Source organism: Cannabis sativa, chromosome 4 (genome assembly GCF_029168945.1).
Source record: "Cannabis sativa cultivar Pink pepper isolate KNU-18-1 chromosome 4, ASM2916894v1, whole genome shotgun sequence".
NCBI lineage: Eukaryota > Viridiplantae > Streptophyta > Magnoliopsida > Rosales > Cannabaceae > Cannabis > Cannabis sativa.
Window position 1 is genome coordinate 75,725,369 of NC_083604.1, and position 17,900 is coordinate 75,743,268.

General features: G+C 29.9%; 3 protein-coding genes across 3 annotated transcripts; all 3 read left to right on the forward strand.

Annotated features, from left to right (window-relative positions):
• Positions 1-2,392: 2,392 nt before the first annotated feature.
• On the forward strand, positions 2,393-4,548 carry LOC115715187 (CASP-like protein ARALYDRAFT_485429). Its single transcript, XM_030644017.2, has 3 exons — positions 2,393-2,893; positions 3,645-3,777; positions 3,869-4,548. The coding sequence occupies exons 1-3, from the start codon at positions 2,739-2,741 to the stop codon at positions 4,055-4,057; spliced, it is 477 nt and encodes a 158-aa protein (XP_030499877.1). The 5' UTR covers positions 2,393-2,738; the 3' UTR covers positions 4,058-4,548.
• A 1,829-nt stretch (positions 4,549-6,377) lies between these two features.
• LOC115712257 (pentatricopeptide repeat-containing protein At2g22410, mitochondrial) lies at positions 6,378-8,511 on the forward strand. The gene has a single exon (XM_030640512.2). It carries the CDS (start codon positions 6,535-6,537, stop codon positions 8,503-8,505), a length of 1,971 nt encoding a protein of 656 aa, XP_030496372.2. The 5' UTR covers positions 6,378-6,534; the 3' UTR covers positions 8,506-8,511.
• A 6,511-nt stretch (positions 8,512-15,022) lies between these two features.
• LOC115711933 (uncharacterized) lies at positions 15,023-15,798 on the forward strand. The gene has a single exon (XM_030640129.2). It carries the CDS (start codon positions 15,154-15,156, stop codon positions 15,658-15,660), a length of 507 nt encoding a protein of 168 aa, XP_030495989.2. The 5' UTR covers positions 15,023-15,153; the 3' UTR covers positions 15,661-15,798.
• The last annotated feature ends 2,102 nt before the right edge of the window (positions 15,799-17,900 follow it).

Below are 17,900 nucleotides of genomic sequence, written 5' to 3' on the forward strand. Positions count from 1 at the left end.
ACATGTTGCGGCCAAGCCACAAAGAGCTTTAGAAAAGTCTAATCTCGTTGTTGTCATTCAAACCACCGCACCAAAATGATCTCGAGCAACAACGGCAATACACATGTTCTCCATCTCCACTCTAACATCACAGTTAAGCTTAATCTGATCATGAGAAGGAGGACACCATTCATTCGAAGGAATCAAAGTAGGAGTAGGAATGAGAGAAACTCAGTAATATGTATAACAGTAATAAATAGAGTCAATATAGTATTTCATGTTACCCAAATTATTATTATGTACCTTATTATTTTGAGCCCGCCAAATAGTGTTCACAACAATAGATGCATAAAAAAAAACTCTATTTATGCCTTTGTCTTTTAAGCTCCAGCTGAACTTGACCCAGTCCTCGAATGCATGTTTCTATGATGGGGAAAATACCCCACGTGATGACCTCTACAGGTGATACGCCAAATTGCACCGGAGGAATAAGTGCTCTATTGATTCTTCCTCAGTCCCACAAATAGGGCATAAGGGGTCATCAATGTGGAATCCCTTGTCCAGAATAGAACGAATTGGAAGCTCGTTGGAGAGGATACTCCACCAAATGATCTTGCGACGCTCAAGAATTTTGTTGTTCCAGAGCCTTGTCTCATTACAATTGTATACTTTTTGATAATCAGATAAATAAATTGCTTCTGATTTAGAGATCTAGGGAGGAAGACTTAGTTAATAGTATTACACTATCAAATTGTAATAATTGTTATGGTTCAATCAGGTACGCATACCTAATTATTATATATACTATTATTGTGTTCTATATTATATATAAATTGATCTTGAGTTTATTATTACTTTTTCTAAGAGGCCTACCATTAGATTTTGTATAGAATTTTTTTTCATGGGTCACTCAAGCATCATCCCAAATATATATATAAATATATATATATGTATAGTAGTCGTTACATTTGTTACTGACATTATTTTTTTATTGTAAAAATACTTAAATTGTGATGGTAAGATAAAATTGTATTGCACAACAACAAAACTCTATCGATAAAAAAGTAAAAAATAAAAATCTATAATCATTTATGTAAGTTCTATTTATTGATTTTCATAATTATTACCGAGTTGATTATCTTTGAATAGATTGATTTCAACACATGTATTTTAGACTTGAATTAAGAGTAAAGCAGTAAAGCACACAAAGATTTACAAGCTTCATCTGCACTGAGAACACATCTCAGCCGACTAGTGCTTGGGTTCCCCGAACCAGGGTAATCTCATCTACTAATTCTCAAGAGTTTCGTATTACAATTTCCAGTTCACTCTAAGGAATTTAATACAAACTTTTACAGCAATTAGTAATGAATTACCAACAGCAATCAAGAATCTTGATTGCAAGTGCACAATCCCTTGTGCAGAAATTGAGTTCGCCTTCGACACTTCTTCAATTTGAAATCCCTTTAGATCTGATGACGAAGTTGACACTGAACTCAGCAACGTCAGGCTCTGATTGTTCTGCCATTAATGACCATCTTCAAGCTATACAATCAGACCTATAGAAAACAACAACAAGAACAACAAGATACAACACTAACACCCACGATGAAACTGAACTAACTAACAATATCGATTTAATGGATAATCTGTTTGCAGAATGAAACCGACTATTTATACCCAACAGAACAATCCACCTAGCACTAACTAACTCCTAACGATAAGTCATAACAGACTCACACCAACTTAACAGTACGCAAGTGTGCAGATAAAACAGACTAAAAATCCAGACATGACTAGACATTCTATTAAAATAATCTGTCACAAAATAACGACACTTACAATCTACATAAAATAATATTCTTTGACCTTACTTATGCTTCACTTGAAAATTGTCACTATCAAAGTTGGGTTGCTTTTAGAATGCAAGCTTACTTATATTTTAAAATCATATTAAATTATTTATTTATTTGTTTTATTAAGAATTCGCATATTCTAAATTATACTATAATAAATATTTTAGATTGTTGAAAATTCTTCTTAAACTATTAAAATTGTTGGATCAAGAATTTCCGTCAAATTCCATTCAGTTTTATTGAAAAAATATCTATAAAGCGATTGTACATGTACCGAATCATATCTCTCAAGTTTAACATGTATTAAATTATGTCGGCAAATTTTTATCCATATCAGCCGCTCATTAGTAATATTAAACGTAAATCTTTAAATACAACAATCTTAATAATTGGGAAATTTTGTAAGGGCTTAAAAAGTTTAAAAATATCAAAGTTGGTGGAACAAATTCTATTTAGTATTTTATTAAAAAAGAAATAAAAGAAGGTGAATTGAGTGAATTATTATTATTATTATTATTATTATTATTATGTTAATAAAGCCAAAAGATGGAAAAGAGCCAAATAATTAAGTTATGATTTATGAAACTCCGCACGGCGAGATGCCTAAGCCGCGTGCCGACTACTCAACTACGTCTCTTTCACTATTTTCTTTCTCCCCTTCCATTTCTTTTTCTTTAATTTCTTCCCAATATTTTCTCGGGAAACAAACACTCATGCACACATATAACATATACATACACACGTACACTTACTTATCAATTACCATACTCTCTTCCAAGAATTTCCCATATTAGTTAGGTGAAATTTCGTTGTCCATATCATCTTTCTCTTCGGCTACAGAGAATTATTGATGGGAAATTATTCGAGTTGGGTGGAAGAAAGAAAGCGGAGGATTATGAATTCATGACACTGATGCAACCATCAACCATGGACGATTTGCCTGGATCATTTGGCACAAGTGCTAGTTTAGCTTTGCGTTTGGGACAGACCATATTCTCTTTCGCTTCTCTTCTCTTTATGTGCTTCGAAGTACAGTTCTACAGCTACACCGCTTTCTGGTATGATTTTCGGATTGGGATTCTAACTTTGTTGTCTATCAATAATACCCATATCTTACTTTTCCACTTTAATGGCTTTTCCCCTTTCTTTCTGGATTTTTGCTAACAATTATTAGTTTGTTGTTTTCTTTTTTCTTTTTTTTGTTTTTACTTTGTTGATTGTACTTGTTCCTTTTTTGATTTAGAAGACAAAGGGTATTAGTATTAGAGAGATCCCATTAAAGTTTTGGACCTTAAAATTATTGTATGTATTTCTTAATTCTTATGGTAATTTATTATAGAAGGAAGGAGCTTATTTAGCTATATAGGGTCTTTTGGGAACAAAATAATTATCTCCAACATAATTGTGCTAGAAGAATAGATAGCATAAATTTATACACTTTCTTGCTTTGGTCCCCTTCTCAACACAATAGGCACTTCATAAAATGGCCTTTCGTTTGTGTCTATATATATAGTGTCTGTTACAAAAGTAATTCATTAAGTTACTAGAATAACAAACTAATGAACTAATTTAGCCTTAATAATTTGCCATTGAATATATTGGCCTAGCATAAGATTCTTTGAAAACTTTGTAATGTGGGGGTTAAGGTAAGCAAAGCAAGGTAAGGCTAAGCAACTTCAAAGCTTTTGGGAATTTTCGATTTAGAATCAGACTTAGTGTTTTTGTAGGTTTTTCTTTTGGTTTAATTCAGTAGCTGCATTTGCCTTTTGTCTCTTGTTCATCTCAAAATCTTGTATGTTGATTTTGCAGCTACTTGGTGACAGTCATGGGGTTAGTAGTTCCTTGGAGCATGACATTGGTAGTGGTTGATGCATACTCTGTCTTTGTTAAATGCTTACCTCGTCAACCAAGAACCATATTGATAATAATTTTAGGCGATTGGGTAAGTTCATTTTTTCCTAATCTAACTTTAGATAATCATTATGATTTCACTCTAATTTGATGTGTTTGTCTTGTCTTGTATGTATATACAGGCTTTGTCACTTCTGTTACTATCTGCAGCCTGCTCAACTGCTAGTGTCACAGATCTATTGATTGATATCAGTTTCTGCTCTGTAAAGTTATGTAGTAGATTTCAGTTATCTGCAGCTATGGCATTCTTGTCTTGGTTTCTTTCCCTTGGTTCCTTCTTGTTCAATTTCTGGCTTCTACCCCAACTATGAAGATTTTTCATAGCAAACAAAGATGAATACTTTCAATACCTATTCTTCCATTTTTATTTCCTAATCACAGAAAAAAAAAAGAAGAAAAAGAACAAGTTATCTCATCCCGGTAGCGAATTCAAAGAGCTTCAAACCCAACTGGAGTCATCTCTTGCTGAAGCTGTGACTGGATTCTGTTTGGGACAAAAGTGCTATCTTTGCTGCTTGGTACAGTACAGTAATTCACAGCAGTCTTTCCCTTTACACATATTGTTTGTCTTTGAGGTAATAAAAAAATTGAGCACAAAACAAATTGTAAGTAAGCAAGTTGTGTGTTCAGCAAAACAAGAAAAAGAAAAATGCATTGCTCATATAATTTACTCCATAGTGATCTTTGTTGTTAACTTGTGAAAAGTATAAGTAGCATAGTTAAAATGCAAATTTTTTGAGGTGAAAAACACTGTTGTTTAGATTTTTATATCTTTGTATTGCTTACAGATTTTTATATCTCCTACTACCATGAGTTTTGTCTTGACTAAATAACATTAGAGCTGTAAGTAAATGAACATGTTATATCATACAATTAAGACTTGAATGTTAAAATAGCACTATGGTGGGCTCTAGTGACTGTTTAATAATATAACAAAATAATTGGTTATAGTGGAATATCTTTCTACATGCACCATCCACCACCCTTGTTGATTCATTTTGTTGTCTGCTATATTTGACTTAAACTTGTGGTTGTGCTTTATTTTTCTCATTCTTTTTTGTTTAAAAGAAAATTATATAAAGAATATTATAAAGGAAAGCCTTTGGAGTATTCTTTGTATTTTCTAAAAAAATAAATGTCGCACTTTTTGCTTATTTATTTTATTTTTTTTAGTGTGAGAAAGTTATTCAATTCAATTATAACCGACCGATTTAATTTTAGCCGATTCAATAGAATTGGATATCTTATTATAATTGGATCGGATTGGATGTAAATTTTGAAAATTCAACCAGATCGAATCGGTTCCAATAGATAATTGAACCAAACCAATTCAATTATCATCCAATAATTATTCAATTTTTTTTTTAATTTTTAATATACATTTATAAGTTTATATATTTAATATATTTTATTTAAAAAAGTATGTTATTTGATTTAATATATATTTAAGGTATGAAATTAAAAAAAAAAAGAATTTTAGATCTAAAATATTAATTCTCATCTTTTTAAATGCTAACAGAAATTGTCAATGTGTATTGATAAGTTTTATTTATTAGCGGTTTGAATATGGGATCATGAGAATTAGATTGGACTAAACTAATGTATATTGAATATGTTAGATTATTAGGTTTTAAATTATATTTTATATACATATTTTTCTTTTTCATGAAATCAACTTAAATAATAGCTAAAATGGATTGAATGAATCTAATCCAATCCAATAGAAGATTAGTTAATACATTTATTAGTTGGAACCGATCCAATCTAATATATCTATTGGATCGGATCAGATCGGATGACTCAATTTGATTGGATTGGAATGGATGACAAAATTCAATATCCAATAAATAATTGGATTGAATTTGTTAGGTTCAAACCCATTGAATGTGGTTTAATAGACACCCCTAAATATTAGTAGTTTTTCTTTTAGCTTGTCCATTTAGTGTTTAAATATGATCTTTTTGCAGCTTTTTCATGTAGTCTAATTACTTAAATTGATATATTGTTATTGAATTGCTGCTCATAAATTAACTAAGCATGTTTTTACGAAAAATGCTTGAATAAAAAAAAATCTCTGATCCATAATCTTGCTACTTTCTTTCTTAACCTCTTATGGTTAAATCTAAAAAATGAAGAAGAATAGAAGAAATCTCCCATTCCATAACCTTGCTACTTTCTTTCTTACCTCTTTTGGTTAAACCTAAAAAATGAAGAGAAAAAAATATTTGGGACCTAATATTATTTTACAATGCAATGTTTATACTTTTTTGAAGGAATTTTACATTTGCATGCTTATCCATTATATTTTGTTCTACAAGGAATTCCACAACTTTAGTATATTACTTTATTTATTTAATAATATTATTTTAAATTTTTTGTTTTGTAAAAGTTAATAATTAAGTTATCTGTTTTGATAAATGATAAAATAAATTTTGTGTTTTTTATTTCCAATAATTTTATTTCATTCTCTACATTTTTTTTATATAATTAACATGAAAATAATTTTTAGCACGAATAAATATAAAAAATATAACAAATTTTGTCATAAAATATTTAAATCGAGTTATTATTTAATTTAATTTTAATAAAAAATCAGTTCAGACTATTATTTACTATTTAGTACTATTTTTAAACAAAATAGATTGTCAAAATTTTTATAAAACACAATCTCGAAAATAATATTTACCAATTCTTCGAATCAAACGACACGCCGTTTCGTAGCGTGTTTTACTAAATGAATCAGTCAAAACTAAAATTATGAGAGAACCCAAATTCTCGTTGAGACGTTATGTTCGTTACTCTCAGAAACTTGACCGTTGGTTCCCGCCTCAACAACTCTTTACACTGCTTTTCCCATTCTCTATCTTTCAAAACCTCAAACCACCAATTTCTCCAACATCTTCTCGAGAAATGTAAATCCATGAGCCAACTCAGACAAATTCATGCCCAAATCATCCTCCACCGTCTCACCCTCCAAAATCTCACCCTAGGAAAGTTAATAGCTTTCTGTGCCGTCGCCGACGCCGGCGATATAAGGTATGCCCAGCTTGTTTTCGACCAAGTTATTGAACCCAATAAGTTTATGTACAATAGTCTCATAAGGGGTTACTCAAATACCGATACCCCATTAAAGTCTTTACTACTGTATCGTAAAATGATTAGTTCGGGACTTTCTCCGAACGAGTTTACTTTGCCGTTTGTTCTTAAGGTTTGTGCCGGAACAGCTGCTTTTCGGGATGCTGTGGTTGTTCATGGCCAGGCTATTAAATTCGGAATTGGGTGTCAAGTTTGTGTGCAGAATGGTCTAATTAATGTCTATATAAGTTTCGGGTTGATTCGATTTGCACGCCACGTGTTTGATGAAATTTCGCAGAGGACACTCGTTTCTTGGAATACGATGATTGGTGGGTATTCTAAATTGAGTTTTTGCAAAGAGGCTTTTTGGTTGTTTAGAGAGATGAGAGAGTCAGAGTTGAGGCCTGATAAGTTCACTTTAGTTAATTTGTTATCTGTTTGTTCACAGAGTTGTGATTTGGCTTTGGGTAGATTTGTGCATCTTCATATTGTGATAACCGGAGTTGAAATTGATCAAATTGTGAGAAATGCTCTCTTGGATATGTATGCCAAGTGTGGGAATTTGAGATCTTCACAAACTGTTTTTAATCTGATGTCTGATAAGAATGTAGTTTCATGGACTTCCCTTGTTTGTGGATATGCTAAAAATGGGCACATTGAGTCTGCCAAAGCGGTTTTCGATAAAATGCCTGTGAAGAATGTTGTTTCTTGGAATGCAATGATCACTTGTTATGTACAAGAAGGCCAATTCAATGAAGCTTTGGCTCTATTCAACAAAATGCAGAGTTCTAAAGTGGTTCCGGATAAGGCTACTCTGGTTTCAATTCTCTCAGCCTGTGGTCAAATTGGTGATTTGGTCATGGGAGAAGAAATTTACAAATACATATGCAATAGCAATATGGAACTTGGTTTAACTCTTTTGAATTCACTTGTCGACATGTATGCAAAATGTGGTGCCCTCGAAATGGCTTTGCATCTCTTTCTCAAGTCTCCCGAAAAGAATGTTGTTTCGTGGAATGTTATCATTGGGGCCCTTGCGCTGCACGGTTGTGGACTAAAAGCGATTGAGATGTTTGAAGATATGCAATCAAGAGAAGTTTTCCCTGACAAATTCACATTCACTGGACTGCTTTCGGCGTGTTGTCACAGTGGTCTTGTAGACACAGGGCGATATTACTTCGACATAATGAATTCCTTTTATGGGATTTTGCCTGAGCTCGAGCACTATGCCTGCATGGTTGATCTCTTGGGCAGATTAGGGCTCTTAGATGAAGCGGTCAGACTGATCGGTGGAATGCCTATAAAACCGGATGTAGTGATTTGGGGTGCTTTGCTCGGTGCTTGTAGGATTCATGGCAACTTAGAGATTAGCAAACTAATACTGAAACAACTGTTGGAGTTAGAGCCACATAGTTCTGGACCATATGTGCTTCTTTGTAACATATTTTGTGAAGCCAAAAGATGGGAAGACGCAAAAAAGATTAGGAAACTAATGAAGAATGGTGGGGTAACAAAGAGTAGAGCAATTAGTTTCATTGAAATTAATAACCATGTTTTTGAGTTTATGGCTTATGACCAAAGACACCAACTTTCAAGTAGTATTTACACTATGCTTGATCAATTAACTGATCATTTAAGGTCTTGTTCATTTTTTGACATAGATGAAATGCAGGTCTTGGTGTAGTTTCAATTATTACCTGTCTAAGTATAATTTCCAAGGTCCAACTTGGTATTTTAAATTGAAAAAAAAAAAAGAGCACTGATTGTGTTGAAGAAGAGTACATGTGCATTATTAGTTTAATGATTAAACACAAATAATAAATTTTGCTATGGGCGTGGATATGGGGTGGCACACACTTGCCTAGAGTTTTCGAGTCTTTGACCAAAGACCTAAAAAAGGTGAGGATCTTTGGTGAGAGACCATGATGATGACAACCATGCAAATACAGAAAAATACAAAACAGCAGGAACTTTCATGGTAATGACAATGACCAACTTTTTTTATGAGATCAAACATACATTCATGGATCAAAATCAAATGATATAGCAAGCAAATATATATGAGATATTGTCTGGCCATTGATAATTCTTTTCCCCTTTTATTTTTTAATGAAAATTCTTTCTTAGCACATAAAATAATAATAATAAATCTAACACATAAGTTGTTTTTTTTTTTTTTTCTTGTGTATAGATCGGATTCTCTTCATACTTGTCTGATACTTAGAATCTATATATTATCTCTATTGTTAATGTCGTTTTGCCGGGTTGGTGACCTTCACTGTTCCCTTTGCCAACTATGTTTGCTCCCATAGACCAATTCTCCACATTTCCCTCAGATTTAAGATAAGGAAAGTAGTAAGTATTATATATAAGTCTGACTCAAAATAATTCATATATATTTGAGGATAGAATATTTGACTCATACTCTACTCTAAGCTAATGCCATTTCTTACTGTTTAGCCCTTCAATTTTAATTTTAATAATAGTTTTCAATTTTAATAGTGTTTATTATGTTCATTGTATATGTGTAGTTTTAAGGCTCAATTAGTGTTATGTTACCAATGGTGTAGCTGGCCTAAACTCTGGTTAAAGGAAGCTCTGCAGAAAGAGCATGCCGCTAGGTTAGGTTCCTCATTGATTTTCAAAGTATGAAATACCATTCTAAAACGACATAGTTTTTGCTAATAAAATTATGTTTGTTTTGATGTAATGTAATGAGAATGATAGTAAGTAAAATATAAGCAATGCTAGGATGCGGCCGGAGAGTGCCATGACACCTTGTATATTTTTTTTTTTTTTAGAAATGAAAATAAGTAAATTTTGATTTTTTGATTTTACATGTATTGGTCATCTTTTAATTTACGAGTTGGTTTCACTATTAGAAACAATAAGAATAATAATGAGAATGATATTATGATTTTTGATAAAGTTCTATAATTACATTCTAATATAAAATAATTTTTTATTCAATTTGATGTGGAAAAAAAAGTAATATATATTGATAAAAATATGTTTAGTTTAATTATTTTTTATTTAATTTGATGCGGAAATAAAATAAAATGTAATATATTGACGGAAATACTCTTAATTTAATTATTTTTAAATATTAAAAATTCTAATAAAAGTAAATAGAACAAAAGAGTATTTTATTAATATTTTCTAACAACTAATGTAATCATTTTTACATTAGCCTATATAATAATGTCATAATGATTATAATAATATGTTAATGTAAATAATAATTTATTTTTTCTTTTTTGCCCTCACTAATTAGAATTGTAGCTGGCTCCTACTGAGAGATGTAATTAGTATTTTGTAGTGTATATTTTTATTTTATATCCACATATTGCTGCTAAACTAAACTTGAATACAAAGAAACAAAGAAGAGGTCCAATATCTTCTACAGCCTCTACTCACATTGTTATTATTATTATTTTCATTGAAAATATTCAAAAACAGTTTAGCTACATGCCCTAGTCAGTAATCCTTGAGCTGGACTAGTTTTTGTTTTTGGACCAAAGTATTGGACCTAGTTAGAAAACACAGGCCCTATTGAAGGTATTGGATGCTTAATAGAGTAGGGCTGCTACCCTAAAGATTAAAATGGGCCAAGCCTTTGAAAATTTCAAAAGAAAGATTTCACTTTTTGAAATTGTATTGTAGTGGGAAACATGAGATGGAGATGAGAATGTCATTATCACAAAGACAAGAAAACCTCTTGTTTTGTTTATCACTTTTTAAGTGAATGAAAGTGAAGTAAAAGAAAAGGGAGAACCATTACAAAGAAAGAAAGATAGTGGTAGACACCTTTGTCAGATCAGAAACAAGACACCCAATAATTATGATATATGGAACTTTGTTTTTATTGGGTGATTTTCGTGACAAGTAGCTAGCTAAACAAGAAGCTTCAAGGAAAAATTAAATAGGAAAAAACAAAGTATAGTGAAAGAGTGGGGGCATGTTTATTTTCAATTATCAAAGTACCACTCATAACTAATATAATATTACATTAAAAAAAAAACACATATGAACAAGTTCGATTCTCTATCAAAATATCACGTTTTTATATTACTTTAAAATAGAGAAAAAGAATATTTTGTCTGAAAAAGTTCATTACTTTTTATTTTTGTGTAGCAAAGTTTATGATCATTTTAAAGGTGGTTGATTAGACACGTTACCCGTATATAAGTAATTAGTGATGATTATTTTTAACTATCATAATATCGAGATTCATAAAGCACTTACAATAATTAATGTAAAATAACTATAAAGTTAAAAATATAATTAAGAGCAACAAAAAAAATGTATTAACAAAAGTCATCCAATAAATAAATTATTATAGCTCAAAATTTTAATTTAAGAATAATATTTAGGTAAATATAGATACAACATTTCTAAGTTTTAGTATGAAACTATAATTTTGTTATTATTTTTATAGTGTTTTTTTTTTAATGTTTTAGTGTAAAAATATTATATATTATATATTATAAATTAATATAATATATAATATTTTAGAATAATTTTTGGCATAAATACTTAAGTTTAATTGTCGATTGTAAAAAAAATACTTAAGTTTAATTTTAGACGATAATAATACTTAAGTTATCATAAATGTATTATTTAAATGATAAGGAGAAAATTTTAAAAAACTTAAGGATCGTTTGCACTACAAAATTTTTTACTTTTAGTCACAACAAAACTTGTGACTAAAAGTGAAAAAATTGTGACTAATTATAAATCATGATTCCTACATTGTGACTAAAAGGTTCGTGGATAAAAATATTAGTCACAAAAATTACTTACAATTTATTGTGACTAAATGTATTTTTAGTCACAATACTTGTTGTGACAAAAACTAAATGAGTGACCACTTGTAACTAAATACTATGTTTTGGAGTTGGATTGTCTTGTGTTGGTGAATGCTATCAATAACAAGAGCCATATTCTTTCTCCTCTTGGTCTTATTATTTCGGATTGTATTCATCTTATACGATCCTTGTCTAATTTTCATGTTTCAGTTCAGTTTGTTAAACGATTTGGGAACCAAGCGGCTAACTGGTTAGTTCGTTCTTCTGGTTCATGTCCTGATCGTATTTCCAGTAGGGGGTCTGTCCCTGCTGGTTTGGAAGCTATTTTATTAGCTGATTTGCTTTAATGAAAGTTGCAATCTTTGTTTCCAAAAAATACTATGTTTTAGTGACAAGTAATATTTTGTTGTGACTAAAAGTCACATTTAGTCACAAAAAAAATATGTTGTGACTAAAAAGTTGTTACTAAAAGTAGCAGTTTTTTGTAATGTTGGTACGTCATATTACACCGTATTGTATTGTATATATAGTATTAATTATGTTTTATGTAATATTTTTATATAAAACTATATGTAGTATTGATTTGTATGAGCACATAAACATATAATATTTTAGTATAAATTAAAGCTTAACATAATATTATATGAAAATATGATATATAATTTAATACAATATAATAAAATACGACTTAATACAACGTACCAAACAAATGTATAATGTAATAGGTAAAATAATAAAGAAAAAAAAGTAAATAAAATTTGAGTACAATATTTTAAATTTTAAATGATAATGAAGAGAAACTGGTAAAATGGGAATTTTTTAACTTAACATCTATTCTTTACTATGTTTTTATATTTTAGAAAAGAAAAACAGTAAGTACTAATAATATTCGAAAAGCATTTGTATTATATATAAAAACACACAAATTAAGGAATTAAAGAAAGTCTTGTTTATTTGGTATCTGAGTTGTGTCACAAATACGAAGACAATGTTGATTATTATTGGTATTTTTTTTTCAACAATTTGCAAATAATTGATTAGCTAATTAAACACTAAACAATGCAAATTTCAACTGCAATCCCATCTGGTCTAATAGAATTGACCGACCTTTGAATATTTTTTTAATCATTTTTTTCTTCTTTGGCAAACAATATGTTTGTAAGAAGGAAACATATATAGAGGGATATTAATTAAAATAAAATTAATAATAATTCGTAATGTAACGTACATTATTCTGTACTGTAAAACAACATGCATTTATTAATTTTTTTTTTACAGAACAAAACGGCAGCCAAAGTTTGTAATGAAAGTTACACATTAATATACTTTTATAACACGTAAAATCATACGACCATGGATTAAATTATGTTGGAAGAAATTTTATCTAATTAATTTTTAATACATTTAGTTAAAATAATGAAAACACTAATTAAATTATATATCAATAAAATACATTTTCTTTACAAAAGGATCTACGAAGTTTCAAAATAAAGAAAGATATTAATAAGTAGTACACATCGTACTTCATATTTATATAAATTAGTCACCTTTTTAAGAAATCTCTTAAAAATAATAAAAATTATATTGTTTAAACTTTGGACTGACGATCGAATCAGAAAATTATGTCTAAATACAATGATCATTCATTACATAAGTCATATAAGAAAAACATTGTTAAAAAAAAAAGAAGAAAAAGCCAGAAACATTGAGTGGAGATTTTGTTATTTTGTGTTGTAATAATATATATTTACATTTGGAAGCAAGTGAAATGAAAATACAGAGACAAAAAATAAAAATAATAAAAATGGTTTGCCGAGAAAAATGGAGTGTGTTATGGTGAGGGGTTCAGGGCAGCAGAGCCAGATCAGCTTACGTCAGCACTTGTCGGGATTGTTGAGTTTTATGAGCTGAGAAATGAGATGACTCTTCTTCTTCTCTCTCCACGTGCCTTGCAGCGAAGCGCCACGCCTATTCTTCCTCCTCCTCCGCTTTGCCACGTTTTTTAATTTATATTCTCAAAAATACCCCTCATATTTCTCACTTTATTACACTCATTGCCACTCTCTTTACTTTTTTCTCAATTTCACCACTACTACTGGCTATTGGAATTGGATATTTGATATTTTTATATTTTATTAATATTCTAGCTTCTATCTCTCTATATTCAATTTTTTTTCTTTAAAAGCATGTGTAGTCTAATCTCAAACCAAATAAATATATGATATTTCTTAACTGATATTTATTGTTACGCTTATTTCTATTTTTTCGGTTGATACGGGTACCCTTTTCTACGTTAAGAATTAATAGTGTTTAATTATTAAATTATTTTTTTAAATGTTAGTTGTGAACTTATTTCCTTTTCATTGTATATAACTTAATAATTGTTATTATGAGAATTGGAGATAGTAGTCACAAATCATATGTGAAATAAATAAGGACAAATCTCTATTTTAGTGAATTTTACTTGTGCACACTATTCACAATTTGGGTAAACATGCATTATTACTTCTTAAGACAAAACTTAAAAAGCAAGGTCAATCCAAAAACACATAATACTTTTTCCTTTTTTATTTGGATATGCATTCACCTTTCACATCCCAATACTTCTCAAAATGGTGCAGTTTAATAATGTAAACTTATTTGTTAAGCTAAAATTTCAACATAAGGAGGGGACTACTACCACCACCATTGTTATATAATAATTGGCAAAACCATTTGATATGGTAGACTTGGTAGTTGGTAGTATATATAGTACATAGTATAGTATTACTGTATACTATAGTATTAGATTATAGACTACAACCTAAGTTACCTAACATTTCTTTTTATGATTTTATCTATTATTGACCCCTATAAATATTTAACTATACTACACCCATCATATCCTCTTAATTATTCATGCCTACGTGGCCAAAAAACCATGTATAGTGAATTTTTTACTAATTTTGGCAAAACTGCTTTAACCCACCCCCTATACATTACTACTATTTTATTAGATATATCATGACCCTCCATTCTTACTACTAATATTAGATCCAACGGCCACAATTAAACAGTCCATTATTCTTACTGCTTAAGTTACAATGAGGAAACTCCCTAGTGAGAAAATTAGTGAAAAAGACATCAGTCCCATTAAATGTAAATATATCATTACTAATTAGGGCTATTTTGGAAGTGTACCAAATTATATATAGCACATTTTACAACCTGTCACCACCAACTTACAGCCTGGCAAGTTCTGCCCACTGATCGAAATTTTTTCAAAAATAAATTAAAAAAAAAACACAAATTATATTAAAAATCAATTTAGCTAAACGACAAAAATCCGACGTGGCAACTTTTCCAATAGAAGCAGCCTTCGCTTTTTTTTTCTTCTGGCTATATATATACGCACTACTTGCTGTCTCTCTCTTCATATTCGCCAATCTCTCTCTCTCTCTAACGATTCCGATTCTTGACTCGGCCGAGTTGAGTATAAAAAATCAAGAAGAAAAACCTTTAATAAAACGAAGACGAAGAAGAAAATGGGTATTTGCAGTTCGACTAACTCGACTCACGTTGCGACGGCGAAACTTATTCTACAAGACGGAAAATTACAGGAGTTTTCTTACCCTGTTAGGGTATCTTACGTTTTGCAGAAGAATCCGGCTTGTTTCATCTGTAACTCGGATGAAATGGACTTCGACGACGTCGTTTCAGCCGTAAACGACGAGGAAGAGCTTCAACCTGGTCAGCTTTATTTTGCTCTGCCTTTGGGTAGACTAAACCAACGTTTACAACCGGAAGAGATGGCCGCATTGGCCGTTAAAGCCAGTTCGGCGCTTATGAAAAGCGGCGGCGGTGGCGGCGAAAAATGTCGCCGGAACTCTGTCTCGCCTATTGCTTTCTCTGGCGATACTATTAAATCTTCTTCGCGGTGTGGTAATGGCGGTTCCACCGGATCCGGTGGCGGTAATGGGAATGGGTCTAGGAGGGTTAGGAGAAATGGGGGAAGAAAGTTTACGGCGATGTTGAGTGCGATACCGGAGTAAAAAGGGTAAAAATGGAAATTCATTTTGTACGGAAAGTGGTATTCTTGTAAATATTGTAATGATCTTGGGTTAAAAATCACTTCCAGATTTAATTGTAGAGATTTAATTTAGAGGATTTTAGCGGCTCTTTTATTCTTCATAAGAGTTTTCTCTTCTTTTCAGTTTTTATTTCTTTTGCTTGGCCTGTCACTCATTTTAGAGTGTGTTACAATTTTGCCCTTTTTGACGGGTTGAGAATTGAGATGAAGAGTTTTATACAAATATGATGAAGAAAAAGCTATGAACTTCAAACACATACTGTTAACAGTGTATGAATTTGATTCTTGGGTAAAACGGTAATTTTGATTTTATTTTTTTTAAGGAATATTTTTATAGTTACCTGATACCTACGAAACAAAAATTGACCACTATTCCCAACTAGGCACAGCTTATTTAAAATAACGCGGTTCCTTTCTTCTATAAAAGGTAGCCAAAAAATAATAGTTACTAAAAGAAAACAGCTGTAGCAAAACTATTCACGGTCTTGTAGATGATATTTTTTTTTCCTCTGAAGGAACTGGTAGAATATACTTTATTAAAGAAAAAAATATAGATACCCAAATAATAGGTGCATGAAAGTGTTTTCCATTTCTTCTTAATTTTAATTTTTAAATTAAAGTTTCGTTGTTGTTTTAGATATTCTGCCAGAAATAGAAATTCTGAATAATTTAACCATCAAAAATAAAATTTAAATAATAGTACTTGTATAAGCTATTTCAACATTACTTCAAATTCTTCTATTTTTTTTAAAATTTTTAGTATAAGTTAAATCATTACAATGTACATAATTATTAAATATATGATTAATTAACCTATTGTATATTAAATTTTTTTGAATGTAATAATATTTAATTTATATTTTTAGAATTTAATTGTTAAGTGTTAAATAAATTAATGAAAAAATAACATATAAAATGATTTAAAATTTTTACAGTTAGTATCTATAAAATTATAGAAATATAAATTAAATATTATTACTACTAAAAATTAAATATAAATAATTATTTATAAATAAAAGTCCGTGGCTAAAAGTATTAGTCACAAAAATTACAATTTGTTGTGACTAAATGTATTTTTAGTCACAATACTTATTGTAACTAAACCTAAATTAGTGACAACTTGTAACTAAAGACTATATTTTAGTCACAAGTAATATTTAATTTGTTGTGACTAAAACTCACATTTAGTCACAAAAAAATTATATTATGACTTAAAAATTGTCACTAAAAGTAGCAATTTTTTTATAGTAATTCTCTGAAGTCACCCTAATATTTTAAATTAGTAATAACTAAAGTTGTATATAAAATAAAGTATAACTATAACATAAAATTAAAATTAAATAAAATCAATAAGTATTAGAAATATTTGAGATGGATACTTTATTTACAATACTTCAATTAATTATTATGAAGATACATAGTTAAAAATATAGGCTGAATTATTATTTATTTTTTTACATAACAAATAAGTTTACACTATAAAGTTTTTTTTTTATTTTATAGCACTAATAATTTTTTTATTATTAACTTTAGTATTTTAACCTTTATAAAAAATCTATTGAAAAGTTAATGAATAAGAGTTGAAATTAAGATTTAAAGTATTTTTTTTTAAAAAAAAAGTATAATATAATCAATATAATTTGACAAGTTATTAAAAAGTAGAGAGTATTATCACACATTAATCATGTCATGTCACCTTTTTATTTTTTTTTAAAATACCAAACAATTAATATTTTATTAATATTACATAACCGGTTGTCAATTTAATAAATATGAATACCCCTATTGAAGCCTAGCTAACTCTATATATAAATTAAGAACAACCATTAGATTAATGACTAGACTCAATCTAACGGCTACAATCCAATCACTAATTGTATATCCAAAAGTACAATAATGGGACAAAATCCTATCCCTATCTTTATAGGGAAATTTGAATTTTCATGCTTAATAAACTCATAAATTGGTTTTTTAAACTAATACTATGTATAATTTGTAAAATGCGATAATTTTTTCCTAAACCCCAAAAAACCCCTCCCATTTTTCCCAACCGTCTCTCTCTCTTCCTCTTTTTCCAAAAAAATTGACTGACCATCGGGCCCATCGGGCCCCATCGGGCCCTATATCGGGCCTTTGTCTTCAACCCAGATTCAATTTTTTCATCATGATGCATCGGGCCTGCATGCCTGCATCGGACATGCA